The sequence below is a fragment of the Channa argus genome, chromosome 9 (genome assembly GCF_033026475.1).
Source record: "Channa argus isolate prfri chromosome 9, Channa argus male v1.0, whole genome shotgun sequence".
Taxonomy (NCBI): Eukaryota; Metazoa; Chordata; class Actinopteri; order Anabantiformes; family Channidae; genus Channa; species Channa argus.
In genome coordinates, this window is record NC_090205.1 from 24826722 (window position 1) to 24843700 (window position 16979).

General features: G+C 38.8%; 1 protein-coding gene across 9 annotated transcripts in view; it reads right to left on the minus strand.

Annotated features, from left to right (window-relative positions):
* Positions 1-5123: 5123 nt before the first annotated feature.
* LOC137133192 (nck-associated protein 5-like) overlaps positions 5124-16979 on the minus strand; it is a 74894-nt gene continuing 63038 nt past the window's right edge. For 3 of the 9 annotated variants that reach the window (XM_067516529.1, XM_067516527.1, XM_067516528.1), the window contains 3 exons: positions 12374-12754; positions 8857-8949; positions 5124-8089 (listed from right to left, as the gene is read on the minus strand). In XM_067516529.1, the coding sequence (XP_067372630.1) occupies positions 8088-8089; positions 8857-8949; positions 12374-12754 (476 nt within the window). In that variant the 3' untranslated portion in view covers positions 5124-8087. Of the gene's footprint in view, positions 8090-8856; positions 8950-12373; positions 12755-13101; positions 13127-16979 lie in introns of those variants that run through there. The other 6 variants (XM_067516531.1, XM_067516530.1, XM_067516533.1 and 3 more) reach the window with 6 other exon arrangements.

The window sequence follows — 16979 nt, forward strand, 5'->3', positions numbered from 1 at the left end:
ATCCTTGTTATTGCAAAATCTTCCCTACTTTATTTATATCTCAATATTGAACACACATTAGGCCAGAAAGTGCAGATTAAGTGTAGTTTGACTTGTTTCAGGGCTGAAAATGACAATATCACAATGCCTCAGTTTGATCTGAGCCAACAGATGGACTCTGTCAAAGATAATACGCAGTTTATTCATTCACTGTATGAACAAACAAACTGTTCTTTACATGTGATTCTAAGGCAAGACCAGGGTGGAAAGATGACTTGAAACCATAAAACCTTAACACTTTGAAAGCAGCATTAAATGATCTGCTCTTACGCTTTTCTACCTATTGGTACTCAAAGAGCTTCACACTGCTTCTCATTCACCCATTTGCACGCTGATGGGGGAGCTGCCACTCGCTGGGAGCAACTAAGTTGGGGATCAGTGTCTTGCTCAAGGACACTGGGGATTGAACCAACAACTGGGGGGGGGGGCGATGGGTGGACAACCACTCTATCTCCTGCGCCACAGTCGCCCCCTTACTGAATGCTCTTCTAGGATGATGAAGTTCAGGTCAATTAAAAAAAAACCAAAACACTTTTGCACATTTGTACATAACTTTAGCATCTCCTCCAAATAATGATAGTTATTAGAACAGATATGTGAAAACAGTCTAACTAAATAAAACTCAGTGAACCCACTCAGAACATTTGCAGACAGATCCAGGCTTAAACAAGCGTACAGGAGAATGCCAGCTTCATTCTACATTAGCCTGTGTGGCATTCAGCTCCAGTGCACTGCTTCCTGCTGAAAATGATCAATATACAATTGATGTTGGCATCGATTCAAAATAAACTAAAGTGCACAATGAATGGATTACTTAACGGGCCCCCTGGGCCTGTGCCCAGTGAGCCCGTTAAGGGCTCAGGGGTTTTGAGTTCTCTGAGGAAAGTGAGCAAAACAGTAAGAGATGTAAAACAACTTAAAAATCATGAACAATGGGCTGATTATGTCCAAAAAGGGGAAAATGTCCAACAATAGACATTTAATGACTTAAACCACACTAAACAACAATAAGCAATGTAAAACAGCTACAGATTCAAAACAATGAGGAAGAAGGAGTGAGGGGCTCCTCTCCAGTCTGTGTTTATGTTAATGATGAGACATGTCAATAGTCAAACACTGTCTTCAAAGGTTTTAGACAACACAGAGAAAATAAAGATGCATGTGCGGCACGAGGTAAGGCACAATTCAACTCACGCTATTCTTCAAAACCTTCATCACGGGACTAGTTTTGAAGAACGTATTACAGGGGGAGGCATCACAAAATCAGGTACGGGGGGTTTAAGTTCAGTAAGCTCAGTAGACAGGCACCATGGTGCAGCACGTGGCAGCATGGCACTAAAATCTGGCCTGCTGCTAAGGCTCTGTGAAATGAGAAACTTTTCAAAGGGCTTTCCAAAAACTAATAACTACACCTGCAACACTTTGCGGATAAAAACTGCCTGGATACTGTTTCACAAATTCAAAAGATGGATTAGTCTCTTCAGAGCTGTACAGAGCAGGCTAATATTTCATATCGGGCTGAAACCTGGCTGAAACATTTCTGCTCAGCTGTGGTCCACAGTTCTGAGCCCAACACCTTATCAACCTGTTCATTCCAGAGCCCAAACTAGTTTATAGTGTACTGTACATGCCTCACTGCACTCACCCGCACGCTGCTGCATAACGAGTAAGAGTGAATTTCAGTGAAGAACAAAAGCCAGATGAGGGAAATCTGCTGAGCTACAGCAAAGAAGGGTCATGTTGTCCTTTGTCACTGATCACCGGGTCCAAGAGAAGCAGGTCTGAGGGTTTCATTCGGTCATGATTAACCTGTTTTAGTTAGAGGACAAAGCATTGTCCATACTGCATTAAGGGGCTGTGGGGAAGTTTTTTTTGTTATTTACTATGTTAATCAGTTTAATTCAAACTTGGATAATTATACATTACGATGCAATTAAATGTCAAGAATCCCGTCTATGTGGAACTTTAAATTAGCTAACGGTCATTTACATTACAGAGGAGATTTATAACAGCAGCTGAAGAGCTTTTTACCCTGAAATGAGATGTCCGGGAAGATAATTAAAGTGAAACCTGGTGGATGTGAGAGTAGAAGACATAATGTGGGCCCTGCTCAAGTGTCTCCTGATTTAAAAGATGATTCAGAATTTTAGAATGAAATGTTCCAGTCGAATGCTTCGAATTCATCAAATTAATAATTAATGGTTTTTAGTTTTCTCCCTCAATCAACTGGCTCAGAGAGCGGCGGCGAGAGCAGCACAGCAGCAAAGGAAGCTATGGCACCTCCCATGTAAGAAAGTTATTACTTGACGGATGGCACACCGGGACGAATTATACGTAGAGAATCAATAAGTGAGTGAGCAGGTAAAAACCTTCGTCTGCATGTACAATGTGTCCTGCATCGTAAATCTTTTTGAAGCAAATCTCTCAAACGTACTTAAGTTTATAAGAGAAACACGAGACTATTAAATTTGTATCGATAAATCAGAGGGAAATGACTATGTCAGGGACAGTAAGACGCTTTCAACTCAAGCTGCACGAGATTACAGAAACGCTGGGCAGCTCGAGAGGCTGCTTTTGATTTGCAGCTGAGTCCAATATTTAAATGTTCCCCTGTTGTCAACAAGGGTGATGTTTTACAGGGCTTCGTTTCTCTGCTTCAATATGGAACTAATGAAGCGACCTGTGCAGATGTGGCTGAGTGCTGAGAGACAAACATAATGCAAGCAGACAAAGACTCACACATTCATATGTATTCATTTCGGAGCAGAATGTAAATGGACGTAGAGTAAAGTGAAGCAAAGCAAAGAAAACAGGATTCACATTCAACTCCTCTGTACATTTTATACAAGTGATTCACTCTCAAGTATAATAAACCAGAGCAGGCTTACTTTATACACACACACACACACACACACACACGCTAAGCCACTAAAACCTGCATTAACACAGCGAGGATAAGAAATCCAATCTCTTTGTTTTATAGTGGTTCAGACAAAAAATAGCACGACCCATAAGAAATCACCTTTGTAGGACACACAGCTCATGAACCTTTCCTACAACCAGGGTTTGACTAATGACTTATGTAGTATAATGTAAAATAATACATTTCCTCATGAGTATAGTCATATTTTTACTAGTGACTTTATGCAGTCACATGTTACCACATTCAGAAACCTTACTGTGAGTTTTTTTTCAGACTTTTCAATAATCTGGGCTCTGAGGAAATAATGCATTTCTTTTAGAAAATCACTTTCTGGCACCACATAACAAGCCAGAAACATCTCCAAAAACTCTAACGTCTCTCTGCAGCACAAAGGTGTAAAGCAGTAGAAGTTGGAGCTGAAACAGTGTCCTTGAAGGAGCTAAGGCGGCTTGTAGTGAAGTATGTGGGGGGATGTTTGCACAGCATCAACTGTGTTTTCAGAAGAATCGTTCGCCACATTCACACGAAGTGGATTTAGTTGAAGCATGAAAAGGGGAATTTTTTTTTTTTGCTGTGTTGTTTTTGCAGGTTTAGCTTCAGGGTTTGTAATCAGGGCACATAAATGTTTGGGTCGTCTGTGCGAGAGCTCTGAAAGGCAGGTGTGTAGGTGATATTTATCAAGGGTCTTCTTCATTTTACTTTATATTACACTGAATGTTATTTTAAGGGAAGATTGTAACTTACTTATTACTGTTCATTAAAAGTAATAAGTTAATATATCACTTTTGACAAGTAACTTCTCCATCAGTGCCTACAGCTTAACACCATTGTACAATTTGATTAAATGAATTCGAGCGAGCACAAACTGAAAATGGAGAAACGGACATTTCTGTCGCCGGTATAAACTAAAGACTGTGTTACTCCAAAACTCTTTGGATCTCATGATAATAACCAATCCGGTTTATTCATATTACTTTGAGCGGCACATTTATTTGCTCAACACTGGTTGCCCACCTGTGGCACTCACATCGCAGCACTCTGCTGTCACCCATAGGTGCTGCGTTTGTCACGAGTAGAATCAGAGTTTGGAATTCAAGGCTTATTCCAGAGCAGATGGCCTGAGACTCCCAATGCCCAAATATTTCCCAGAGAGCCAGAGCAGGAGAAATGCTCCTTTGGCTGAAGCTGTGGAATTTTACTTGAGATAGTTTCCTGCCCTTTTTTTTTGCCAACTTTATGTCATGATCTTTTTTTTTTTTTTTTTTTACAGTACACGTTTTTCAGCTGGGTATGTCTTCAGTATCTGACCATCACCATGCTAAATTATGGTTTTGGTAAAATGAAGAGTTACTGTAAGATTTTATTTGATGCGTCCCACATTTAATGCTAATTTTCTGAAAACTTTATTCATTACTTGCACGAAAAACTAATGTAGTTTGGTATTAATTCTATCAATAACCAGCTGAGTTTGCAAAAAGGAAGAATTGTGGTTCTTCATAACTTGTTACAGACCAGCTTGGCCATTGGTAAATAGTTCTTTAAAGCTACAGTATGTACTTTGCGAAACAGGCTAAAAGATGAATAAATAATTAATAAAGCTGCATGCCGCATTATTATTTTTTAGTAACACTAATAAACTAGATGGTCACTAGGAAATTCCTTAATTTTGTCCTTAAAACTGATATGATGGTAAAAAAAAAAATACAGAAATATCCCAGACTCAGTAGCTGTATGGTGGAATTTTATGAACTAAATTAAAGCTCATTTTAGGAAATGAGGAAAGTTTCCAGGAAATTAGCTGGAAAATGTGGAACTATACACTCCAAATACACTGGTACACATAGAAAATACTGCATCACAGTCTGATTTCAGAAGTGCATTGAAGTCAAATTAAGTTGTTTCTCTTTTATCTTGTGGCAGGAATTTCCAGGTTAAGAAGTGCTGGTCACGTGCAATCGACACGGTTGGTGTTCTACAAGTTGTTTTACTGTATTAAATGAAACTGTATTAAAACTCGCCACAGAGTTGGAAAAGTACAGCAAGTAGTTCTTGCATATGCCTTTGCCTTCATCCCAGAAATTGAACTTGACACTGTATAAAATCCCACCTGGATCTTTTTAGGGCCACCTGAATACAACAAACCACATGGCAACTACCTTAATGAAGTATAAGTATTGAAATAGTTTATTTTTTATCCTCTTTCCTCTTTGACATAAAACAAAGAATATTACACAGTAGTAATACACAGTTAATTTTTTACACACAAGAACATCACTGTTATTATTGGTTTCTGAAGAAAAAAAAAAGAAGCATTTACTAGAACTTATGGACTAGTGAGTAACAATATGTGCAATAAATGGTACATTACACCCTTCAGTGTTGAGTACAAATACATGGCATTAGAGTAAATGTTAGAAAAATACAATACTCTCATGAGAGCGATGCTTTTCATTATGTGCGCCATTTTAAAAACACAGACATCATGCTCCTTCTACCCGTATCACTACAGCCAATCTGTTGCCTGATCCATGAAGACCTCGTTTCACCCGTGTACGCTACATATTCTATTAATTTGACCTGTGCGTCGCTACAGTACTGGCATAAACACTACTGCAATTTTACAGATATTGCCTCACATATACATGTAGCAAGTAAGCAAAGATTCAAAGAGGAGGTAAATACAGTAAGATGACATGACTAATGGTCCTGTGCAAGTGCTCTACAGTTCTACATCATATTTACACTGTGGCTAGTATTTCAAAAGAATATGGCTAAAATCACCATGACAAGTCTGATATGAAGATCTACTTCATTTTCTGAATATGTGGTTAGCTCAGAGTGATGTTTGGCAATGTGTGCTTTAGCAAATATCTACATTTGAAAGGAGCTGACGAAGGTGGGAAGGGAAAACAATGCAAATCAGTTAACACTGGTTAATATGTTGGGATGCATTCATAACACCAAAAGTATTGCTAGAAAGGGCAAAAACATACAGTCCATAACAGAGAGAGAAACTGAGCGTCGGTGCTGTGATATCTTACAGGTAAATGTACAGACGAGGAACTGACAAGAAGACACCTAAATATCTGTTGTGTTTACTGCTTGCAATAACATGGTTATACGAAGAAATCCACAGCATCGATCAGCGACAATACGTTTTTTTTCCCTGAGTCAGCACAAAAATGCAGAATATGTGCTTACTGGGTACAAGTTCACATGTAAAACTCACTGCTATGTCTTGATGTCATAACTGTGGAAAGACGCAGAATACAATTCAAACAAGTTTCATCTCAAGAGGAGTTTTATAATAGTAATAGTAAAAAACAAACAAAAAACAACTTAAAACAACTGCAGACGTGAACGTGGTGACATTATATGTAATATTTCATAAATACTTAACATTTCACATGGGGTTTCACATATTTTTCACCTCTTGTGATGAAACTCTTTAGATGAGTGTATCACATAGTCCCATGACAGGGTTAGAATAAGCCTGAGGCCGGTTGCATGCAAGTTGATAATAATGTGAAAATAGAAGAAAATTTGTTTCCAACAAGTTAATGCACATTTGAAAGAGTCACATTAATAGAGTCATGAATGGTAATCAGTGGTAAGTGCTGTACATAAAGTATTTTCAGGATGCAATAGTAGATGGTAATCTTGAGATTACAATAAGAGTTTCCATTTAATGCTTTGTTCAAAAATACATTAGTGAGTGTGTAGATTTTAATTACATTTAAAGCAGTATTAGATCCTCGCGTAAACATTTAATCAAATATTTGCACATGGCTCGCAAAATGTACATGAACGACCTACATAACATGTGTCCTGCAGGATTTTTGTGGAGGTCTTGTATTTGCATCAGTAATCTCCAAACGTTGCCACAGTTCTAGAGGTCTGATAGCAAACCAGACGTGCTTCTGCAAAGCTGTTTACATTTCGGAACCAATCTTAACCCACAATTGATCACTCGCAGTGCTGAAGTCAAACAGATTGAACCCACTACTTTAAAGTGCTAGTTTGGGCTCATCAGTGTGGTCCGATCAGCACAGGAAGATCCGCTGCGTTTCACTAACTGCCCACATTACTCTGTTTTATTTTCCTTTGCCTACTTTTTTTGCCGTTAAAAATAAAACCCACGTGTTTCCCTTAAACCAAACAGTTAGAGTTGCCCACACAGCCTTACTCATGCTTTATTGATACCAGGGGAATATATTGTAAAGAAAGAAAGTCGGTTGGTTCATTATAAAGGTCTTGTCATGTGGTTGATAAAGTGCCACTACTTTTCCTCCCGATCACACGGTGTTAAGCCAACAAGTCAATGCGCAGGTTCAGCCATGTTTTGCAAATAGCTCTGTAATATGTCTGTAAATAAGTCTGAAGTTGATCTTGAAACTTTTGTACCCAAATAATTTTGGAACCAAGTTGAATTTTGATTACAGGATAAACAGTCATGAAAACCATTGAATTCCTACAGTAAACTTATACATTTATATAATGTTGAAGTTATAATAACGTGACAAACCTATATATTTTTATAATGCTAGCTGTGTGATTCTGTAGGTAATAACTGTTTGCAAAATCACTTGTGTCATAGCTAATTGTAGTGGGCAGTTGGTTTGGCTGACCCTCATGTAAACCTATAGTACTGTACAGTCACTGTGAGTAAAACTGCAGCTTTGAACAGACCCACATGCTTTGGTTTGTGTGTACACTGTATACTTTTTGTTAATGATAATCACATGAAGCTTTTCCAATGCTACAATAGACAAAACGACACTAGTAATTCTCTGAGGAAAAGAAAACGGCAGTAATGCTGGGAGACAGCAGAGCAACAGAATCACTTGCTCAAATTTGATGCCAGCGAGCTGCAGACCTCCAAAATAGCTGCCAGCAGGTTTATTACAACACCTGACGACATACTTACTAACTTAACACTACAACGCACACAGGTGGGAGCCCGCAATGCCAAGATCTCTTGTTGTCCAGTTCTGAGCGTTTCATGAAGCACAGGCACTGTGTCCAAACTGTGGCGTTTAGGGATCCTCCATGTGAGCGAAAGTGATGAAACCAACTGATCCAACTTGATTTCCCTGCTTCAAGTTGACTCATTCACCATCAGAATCTCTGAAATGTAAGAAGATGTAGAGTGGAGAGAAATTCTGCACGTACAGGGCCATTTACATAATGTTGACTGGAGAAAGGTGTGTTTTAAACAAAGGCACATGCTGTTCAAATGGCTTAATGCAACATTAAATAAAATTGCTGGAGGTCTTAACTAGAATTTGGTTGAGAAATGCTCAAAGGTGAAATTCAGCAGGATCGTGTGTTCATGTTCCTTGAAATGAAATTTATACCTCAGTGCTATGCCTCAACATGTGCTTACATCCAAGTATAAGTCAAGGAAATCGTTTTCAGTGCTAAGGTAGGAAGTTAAAAGTTTGTTTTCCACGCTTGCCAACATAATTCTTCAGTGTGCTAAAACAATAAAATCAATGTATAAATAAATAGAATTAATGACCCTGTGTTGACTTTGGAGAGTTTTTGGACCATTGTCCTGTGTTTTACAAGGCTGGAGCAGCAAGTTAATTATGCAGGAACCGTAAACCCCGTCTATTTTAATGGTATGATAACACTTTTTGTGAATTGTCTTTGTCTGAAGTCAGAAAATGTCTGCCATTTTATAGCTACAGTAGGTATGAAGGCTCACATTGACTTGCAGACGTGATAACTATTTAAAAAATCCAGTTAACATGATAATGAAATGCAACAATAGTCAAAAGTCAACGATTGAAAAATGTGAACGCTGGAGAACACGTGTGGTTGATGATAAGTGGACAGAGAATATACAGTACAGTAACATGTCTCCCCAAGTGTGTCATGTTGTGTCTTACAGCTGGCAAGCTGAAGTCTCGTCTGTTCTTTCTGTTGGCTTGGTGGGGCTCGTGATTTTGATTTGATATAAGTCATCTTTGGTTCCATTTCACCTGAAAAAATGACACAGTGAAACTTACTGAAACTCATTTCTGAGATTTCCACGGCAGTCAAACAGAATTGTCTCTCTTGTCGCGAAGGGGAGTAAAATGTGGAGTTAGGAGACCAGAGCAACGCTGTCAGACTGACATCTGACATCTTCAAAGAGAGCAGGATTATTACTCTGAATTCGGAAGTGCCAGGAGACGAGAGTGACACTAAAGAAGCTACAGATGACACCATGAAAAATGACAAATGTATAATTCTGACAACAATCTCATTGAACTGAAACACTGGCAAATAAAGACTGGGTTAGTTTTTTTTTTAGACTTGAAGTGACAGTTTAGGCATCTTAAATTACGAAGCCAAGTTTGTCAAAGACAAATATTTAAATACACATTTTACCACCACAGAAACATTCAGTGGGATGTTTTCACTGCCGAAATCTGTGGTAACAAAGTACTGAAGGGTTCTGACTTCTCACTTGAACTTTTCTGAGCTGAAGTAAAAAAAAGTATCCTTTATCTGCTCTAGTGAAATTAACTAACCTACTAGCTTAGTAGACCGTGTGCTTACCTTTTATTTATTATTATTTATTTGACATTTTTATTATCTAATTATTATTTACAGTATTGTTCCAAATAATAGCAGTAAAATGTGACTAACCAGAATATTCCAGGTTTTTAGTATATTTTTTAGTTACCAGTAGGTGCAGTAGATTCTCAGAAACAAACAACACCCAGCATTCATGAGGTGCAGCTCAGCTTGTGGCACCTCTCAGCCGTTATTCCACTTCATGATTCTTTAACAACATTCCACAATTCATTTACATTTCTTGGTTTTGCTTCAGAAACAGCATTTTTGATATCACCCCACAAGTTCTCGACTGGATTAAGGTCCAGGGATGAGCTGGCCATTCCATAACATTCATTTTGTTGGTTTGGATCCAAGGCTTTGCTCGTTTGCTAGTGTGTTTGGGGTCATTGTCTTGTTGAAACAACCATTTCAAGGACATGTCCTCTTCAGCATAAGGCAACATGACCTTTTTGCAAACTGATCCATGATCCCTGGTATGTGATAAACAGGCCCAACACCATAGTAGGAGAAACGTGCCCATATCATGATGCTTCCACCACCAGGCTTCACTGTGTTCACTGTGTATTGTGGCTTGAATTCAGAGTTTGGGGGTCGTCTCACAAACTGTCTGTGGCCCTTGGACCCAAAAAGAACTATTTTACTTTAATGAGTCCACAAAATGTTCCTCCATTTCTCTTTAGGCCAGTTGAAGTGTTCTTTGGCAGATTGTAACCTCTTCTGCACATGGCTTTTTTTTCCACAGGGACTTTGCGGGGGATTCTTGAAGATAGATTAGCTTCACACAGACGTCTTCTAACTGTCACAGTACTTACAGGTAACTCCAGACTGTCTCTGATCATCCTGGAGCTGATCATTGTCTGAGCCTTTGCCATTCTGGTTATTCTTCCATTTTGATGGTTGTCTTCCGTTTTCTTCCACGTGTCTCTGGTTTTGCTCTCCATTTTAAGGCATTGGAGATCATTTTAGCTGAACAGCCAGGTTTTCCCCTCTCCAGTCAAGTTTTTAATCAAAGTACGCTGTTCTTCTGAACAATGTCTTGAACGACCCATTTTCCTCAGGCTTTCAAATGCATGTTCAACAAGTGCTGGCTTCATCCTTAAACAGGGGGCCACCTGATTCACACCTGTTTTTTTTACAAAATTAATGACCTCAGTGATTGAATGCCACACTGCTATTTCTTTGAACACACCCCTTCCAACTAATTGCCCAATTGCACAGGCTTACGAGCTGCACATCATGAATGCTGGGTCTTGTTTGTTTTCTGAGAATCTACTGCACCTACTGGTAACTTGTTTGCAATGTAGCAATAAACAATATAGTAAAAACCTGGAATATTCTGGTTAGTCACATTGTACTGCTATTATTTTGAACAATACTCAATGTGGTTGAAACCAAGTCCTGCCTATATCCACTTTATTGTGCTTTATTTAAAAATGTTTTAAGAGTCAAATGGAAATATTAAAAATTCCGACATGAATAGCATTTTTTTGAACGCGCTGAATATATTATCAAATGATATAATATCAAATGCCAAAATAATCAGCGAGCTAACTCTAGCTAACAAATCTGCACGTGACAGTTTTATTTTTAAAACTGTTAGTTGTAAATCCACAGCTGTTATCAATGTAAACATGTGCCGTAAGAGAAAGGAAAGGCAGATGTGCTCGGGAATAAAAATCTGGAATCGAAGACTCGCAATCACTTTCAAATAATAAAGTCAATCAAGTCAGACAATGCTGCTTTTACTGAGCTCCAGCGGATCTACAATACGGTAGTGTACATATGTTCAGCTCCCCACAGCAATCCTTCAGAAAGTGCACATAAAAACAGACATCGTGTGTCTGCTGGAGAGTCACTCTGAAAAGCTGGCACATTAAAAGCCACCAAAGTACATCATTCCTACTGACAGTGAAAACAATTGTTTTTCTCTGGCACGTGCTGTGTGATTAGCATACTGAACCAGTTATGTTGACAGTGTGTCTTCCTGAATGAAGGCTATCAGTGCAGTTATAAAGGCTCACGATGTAATGACACACCACAATCCCAGCTGCTTTCAGTAATCACTTATATGCAGTTATACGTAGAACGCCGTCCTTGAGCCTGAGCAAAACACGGCAGGAGTGGAGCATCATGAAATGCATGTCCGCATGTGATTCCTCCACCTCGAAGAGGAATAGGTAGATGAATAATGATTTATCCATGTAAGACTTTCACTGGACATATAGTTTTTAAATGGGCCAATCAACACATACTACAAAGCATAGTTTCTACATTAATATGTTTTCAGAAAATTTCATCCATCTAGATCTTGTTTTTATATTTGCACTCTATCCTATGAGATAGAGCAGGAAAATGGTGTGAGAAATATTATCTCCGATTAGTTTCACAAGTAGCAGTCATACATCCTACCTTAGATGAAAAAACTTCTTCAGTGTAACAATTAATCGAAAACATACTTCAGCTCATAACTTTTCTAGTCATTTTCTGATGCCGGTTCTTCCCAAGCACAAAATACACCTGTGGCCCCAAAAAACTACCTATTTAAATATGTCATGTGTACTGTATATTAGCAACAAACTATAAAATGTGCAATTTTACATTATGTATTATTAAATATGCGATATATATAACCAACTCAGTACAACGCACCTCATGTAAGAACCACATTTGCTCTGGGTAAAAGAAGTCATTTAAATGAACCTGTTGCATTCACAAAGGCTCTTGTACTTAAAATGTTATCTTCATGTTTTTTTTCTCTTGCCTGAGCACTAAAATCTAAAACTCTACAGCTGTAGTCCAAAGGTCATGCTTCTTACTGGAGTTTTTGTGGCTGTACTGTACCTTGTGGTGCTCTGGGTAGTCTGCTCTGGTTATCAAACACACTTGCAGAGGTCAAAATGGGTTTAGATTGGGGTTGAATGGGCTGCAGGAAGGCCACAGTGGGGAAAGGCACTGACTGGATATGGGTCATGGAGGAGTCTGACAAGGAGTTTGGCACCCTTGCATAGCTGCTGTCCTTAAAGCTGGAGGGCATTCTCCAACGGGGTAATGGAGACACATCCCTGCTGGAAGAACCAGGGACACTGGGAGGACTGAGGGACTGTTCTGGGGTTGATGAAGATTTAGGAAGGAGGTGCAGGATAGAGGAGAAGAAGGAACAGGATTCAGGAAGGGGGATGGTCCCGATTCCACTGTCCAATGTTCGCATCTTGCAGCCGGAGCCTGCGGCACAAGGAGAACAGTTGAAGTGGCTCAGGGTAGAAGGAAAGAAAGGGAGCACAACATGGATGAAGTGGTGCTAAAAAAACCTTTAAGCATTTATCCCCTGTACTGTACTGTATCTGCATCAGTGTCTCTTGGAAAAAAAAACAACGTCAGAGAACAACATCTTTCTCATAAAGATGGCACAAGAAACGATAACTGAGGAAACAGTGACAGCAGTTTCCCTAATCAATAACATTGGATTGTTTCCATCATGCAGCAGTTTTATATTTCTGACCTAATATTATGTTCAGGTCATTTCAATGCAGAAAAGCAAAAATATGTTTAGTCTGTTTTTTTTTACTCACTCTTTAACTTGTAAATGGCTTCCTCCTAAAATCCAAGTTGAAAAAAAAAAATGACTCATTACAATCTAATTAGAAATAAGTGTGAGGCAGGGTAATGATTTTTTGCTAATTAGACCATAGCACTGCCACATTGAATGACTCAGCCGATGCAAATCAAGGCCACTTGAACCACTGCTTTGTATTACAGATGTTGTTTAATGGTGCGTGACTACCAGCATGCACGGACCATAGTGAATATGAAATGCACATAATGGCATATGAGATGAAATGTGTGTATTTCATTTGTAATATATCTAAACTGTCAAGCAGAGCCAGTGATGTGCTATTTTGTATCATCTACATTGAAGGTGCCAATTTTGCATTTTTTAATAAAAAGTCTTACAATGTGCGTCACAAATTATACATTAACCGCAGTTGTTCACTAATAAACTTACTTTAAAGTTTTGAACATTTCACATATGTGGAGTTTGTGTCATTGTGTGGACCAGCTGTTGTCGTGCAGCCTGTAGCAGGAACCTGTAGGCAAACACACACTGGAGCAAAGGCAGCAGCTGCTCCCCCTTTATTAATTAAAGAGTGCACATAGGAGATTTTAAAGCCCTCTTCTGGGCTTCTACAAGCTCATTTTCTCATTTCTTTTTCAAGCTAGAATGATCAAATTAATTGAGTTTTTTCCCATTTTGACACATTGCAAGTCATGTGAAGTACTAAAGCATATAAAAAATCTGGGTAGGGTGGGGATAAACATAACATACTTTTAAAGATAATTTCTGAAGAAATTATGTATGAGAGCTGACACATTGCAGAAGGGATGCTGATCGCCTGAACGTTTCTAAGAAAATTCTGATAAAAAAAAAAAAAGAAGGATAAAATAAAAATAAAAATCTTAACATGACAGTTTAAGCTTCAGTGCTTTTGCACTTAAGAACCCTGCTGTGAGAGAATGCTTCCTATTAGGGCTTTTATTTTTTAAAATACAAGCAGTTCTGTGGGTATCTGGAAACCTATTGGTAGCACCTACCGGCCATATCCTGGGGCTTGGATTTCAGCTGGACCTTTTTAAAATATTGGAGTACTACAGTTGGCACAGTGAACTTATAGGATATTGTGCAGCTTCAGTTTTGGAAACCCATTTCAGAGACTCTAGTAAACTTCCTGCTAAATCCTGAGATATATTTTTAGAAAATTGGATTCTCTCAGCCCTGCTACCAGGCAGGTAAATCCATCATTACCAGTGTTAGAAGTAGTGATAAAATATAAAAACATCTGAAAAGGGGAAGGGTAAAAATATTACAAATAAAGTTTATTTGTTGCCATAGAGAAACACAGAACCATGTCACATTATAGGAGCAGACCTGATTCTGGTAACTTTACTTTTGCTGTTGACATTTATCTACTGCAGCTCAGTATTACACATTCGCTCGTATTACTTGTATTACTTTTATACTGTATGCACTACATCAGATAAACACTTGGGATGAAAATGACTCGGCAAACTCGCTTGGTGTTGTAAACAAGAACAAATAATTGACTGGAGAAGACACAGAAGTGGGACATTATTGATTGGCATGGTTTTTAGTTAACAAGAACCACTATGACGCACTTCTTCCCTGGAAAGGCAGAATCACAGAGGCTGAGAATTGATTGGTCTGAACAAGCCTTTAACATGGACTGGGGTGTTGTTGTGCTCTTCACATGATCTCTCCACTGTACTAGGCTCAATCATTCACTGCTCAATGTCGCAACATTGCAGTAATTTAATTTCTTTTAAAAAACGGCAGAATGTTGAGAAAAATATTTCATATTGATGGAGGAAGTAAAATTTTTATGATCAAACTGCATTGATTTAGAAAATGTTTAGAACATCCACGTCCATATTAAGACGTCACCGCTGGACATGTGCCGACTGAAAGCAAAGACATCTGGTCAGAAAACATCATCTTGCAAAGAACATTAATACATATTTCTTTAAGGTAAAAGTGTTCAGCAGAGGCTGGAGATAACACAATACAGTTTAGTTTACTATGGAGATTTTAAAAAACATTCCTTAAAGCATTGTACTGTATGAGCCAAACATTGGTGACAAAGTGATTTTCAAACGAGATACATCAGACATTCATCACAGTGGGAGGGCAGCGTGTACTTGTTATGAACCAGGAGCACAGAATAAAGAGTGCATCATTTAACATCGACACTGACCTTCTCTTTGACTCATTTCTAGCAACTAATTGGCAGAAACTGTTGGTTTCAGTGCACATTTTGGTGCCTTATTCAACGGAGACCTGAGCCAATACAAAACACGTGTCCATGCTTGTAGGTGAGTGAGAGCCTGTTAAGCTGGCAGGACTCTGATGGAGAAAGAACAATAATTATCTTTTCAGAATCTCATCTGACACTATGTTGAAAACGGCTTCATCAACTCTACAGTTTACTGCTCAGTGACAACATTAATACGGCCTGATGATTTTACTGTTGGCTCAGCATTAGAAAAATGTAATGCGGACTATGATCAACAAATGTCACAAAACGCATCAGCACACACAGCATCGCAGTTTGCTAGAGCATGTGAGCGGATGCAGACGAGTCGGCCAACGCTGACCTCAAGTGTCTATGAGGCCCAACAAAGTTTATGTCTAGATGCCATCATTCAGCCCGCAGCTGAAGGCAAAGTTAATTCACTCAGTAGTGGCTTGGATGAGTGTGCTTGGCTGGTGCAGAGCTGAAATTTTAATGAGGTTATTAACCCCTGAGGTCAAGCGCCTGTCCATATCAAACATGCTTAATATGATGCTGTCTTGCTTAGCCAATGAAATTTCAGCGGTCTCCCACCAGTTCTGTACCTGAGCATTATGGAGAGTTTTATATATATGATGCTACTTTTAATTTAGTAATTGGCCGCAGTGAAATAAGGACCAAATAAAGTCTTACTTCCTGTCTAGTTTCCCCTTTTACTCACCCACCGTCCGCCTCTTTCTCTTTTTTAACTAGATTACCACTCCTACTTGCAAATAGTTTCAAATCCATTTATCCAAGTAAAATTTTATTTATATAACTCAATCTCACAAAAAAAAAATATGCCTCATGTTTTTTTTTACAGTATTAGACCCTTGAATCAGAAAAACCAAAAAAATCTAATGGGAGAAAAACTATAGTAGTATATTTGGGACCCAATTTAAATTGGACAGATGAAAAACTCAAACCTGATGATGTGCATGAATTCATTTGAAAAATAGAGCGAATATTCATATAGAAATACAGTTGGGCCGTTGTGTAAAATGTTAATAAAAAGAGCGCAATGATATAAAACATCTGAAGATCAATGGGTTTCGTTTTGTCCCTTCCACAGCGAACATGTCCTGCAGTTGGTAATGGAACCCGTGGCCTTCTGCATCCCAACTCGATGCTCTACTCATTGAGCCACCAGGCCCGCAATGTAAAACATCTGAAACCAATTTTAAAAAGCAGTACAAGGGCTCTGTAATGTCCAGGTCCTATGTGTCTCAACAATGACTGCTACTTACGCGCAAAATGAACCAAAACATCACCAAAGAGTCTCTTAAATGCTTTTCAAATGAGAACTCTGGAAAATGTTCAACAAACCAAAAAAAGAAGAGAAAGAAACTGTGGCAGACGCCTGTCGTCATCGAGCCCATTCACTCCCTTTAAATCCTCCAGACAATTTGAAATAGAGCAGAGTCCTCTATCCAAGCACACGCTCACTCACATTACCTGGGCTTCGTACTATGGTTGCTTGCAGGATAAAGTCTGGGCCGTGCAAACTGGACTTTTGTGTTCTAACATGTGCCAGTGTGCAGTTCCGAGTTGCAGCGCTGGTGTAAAAGCAGGTTTAGTTCAACGTATTAGCTTGGCTAAACATG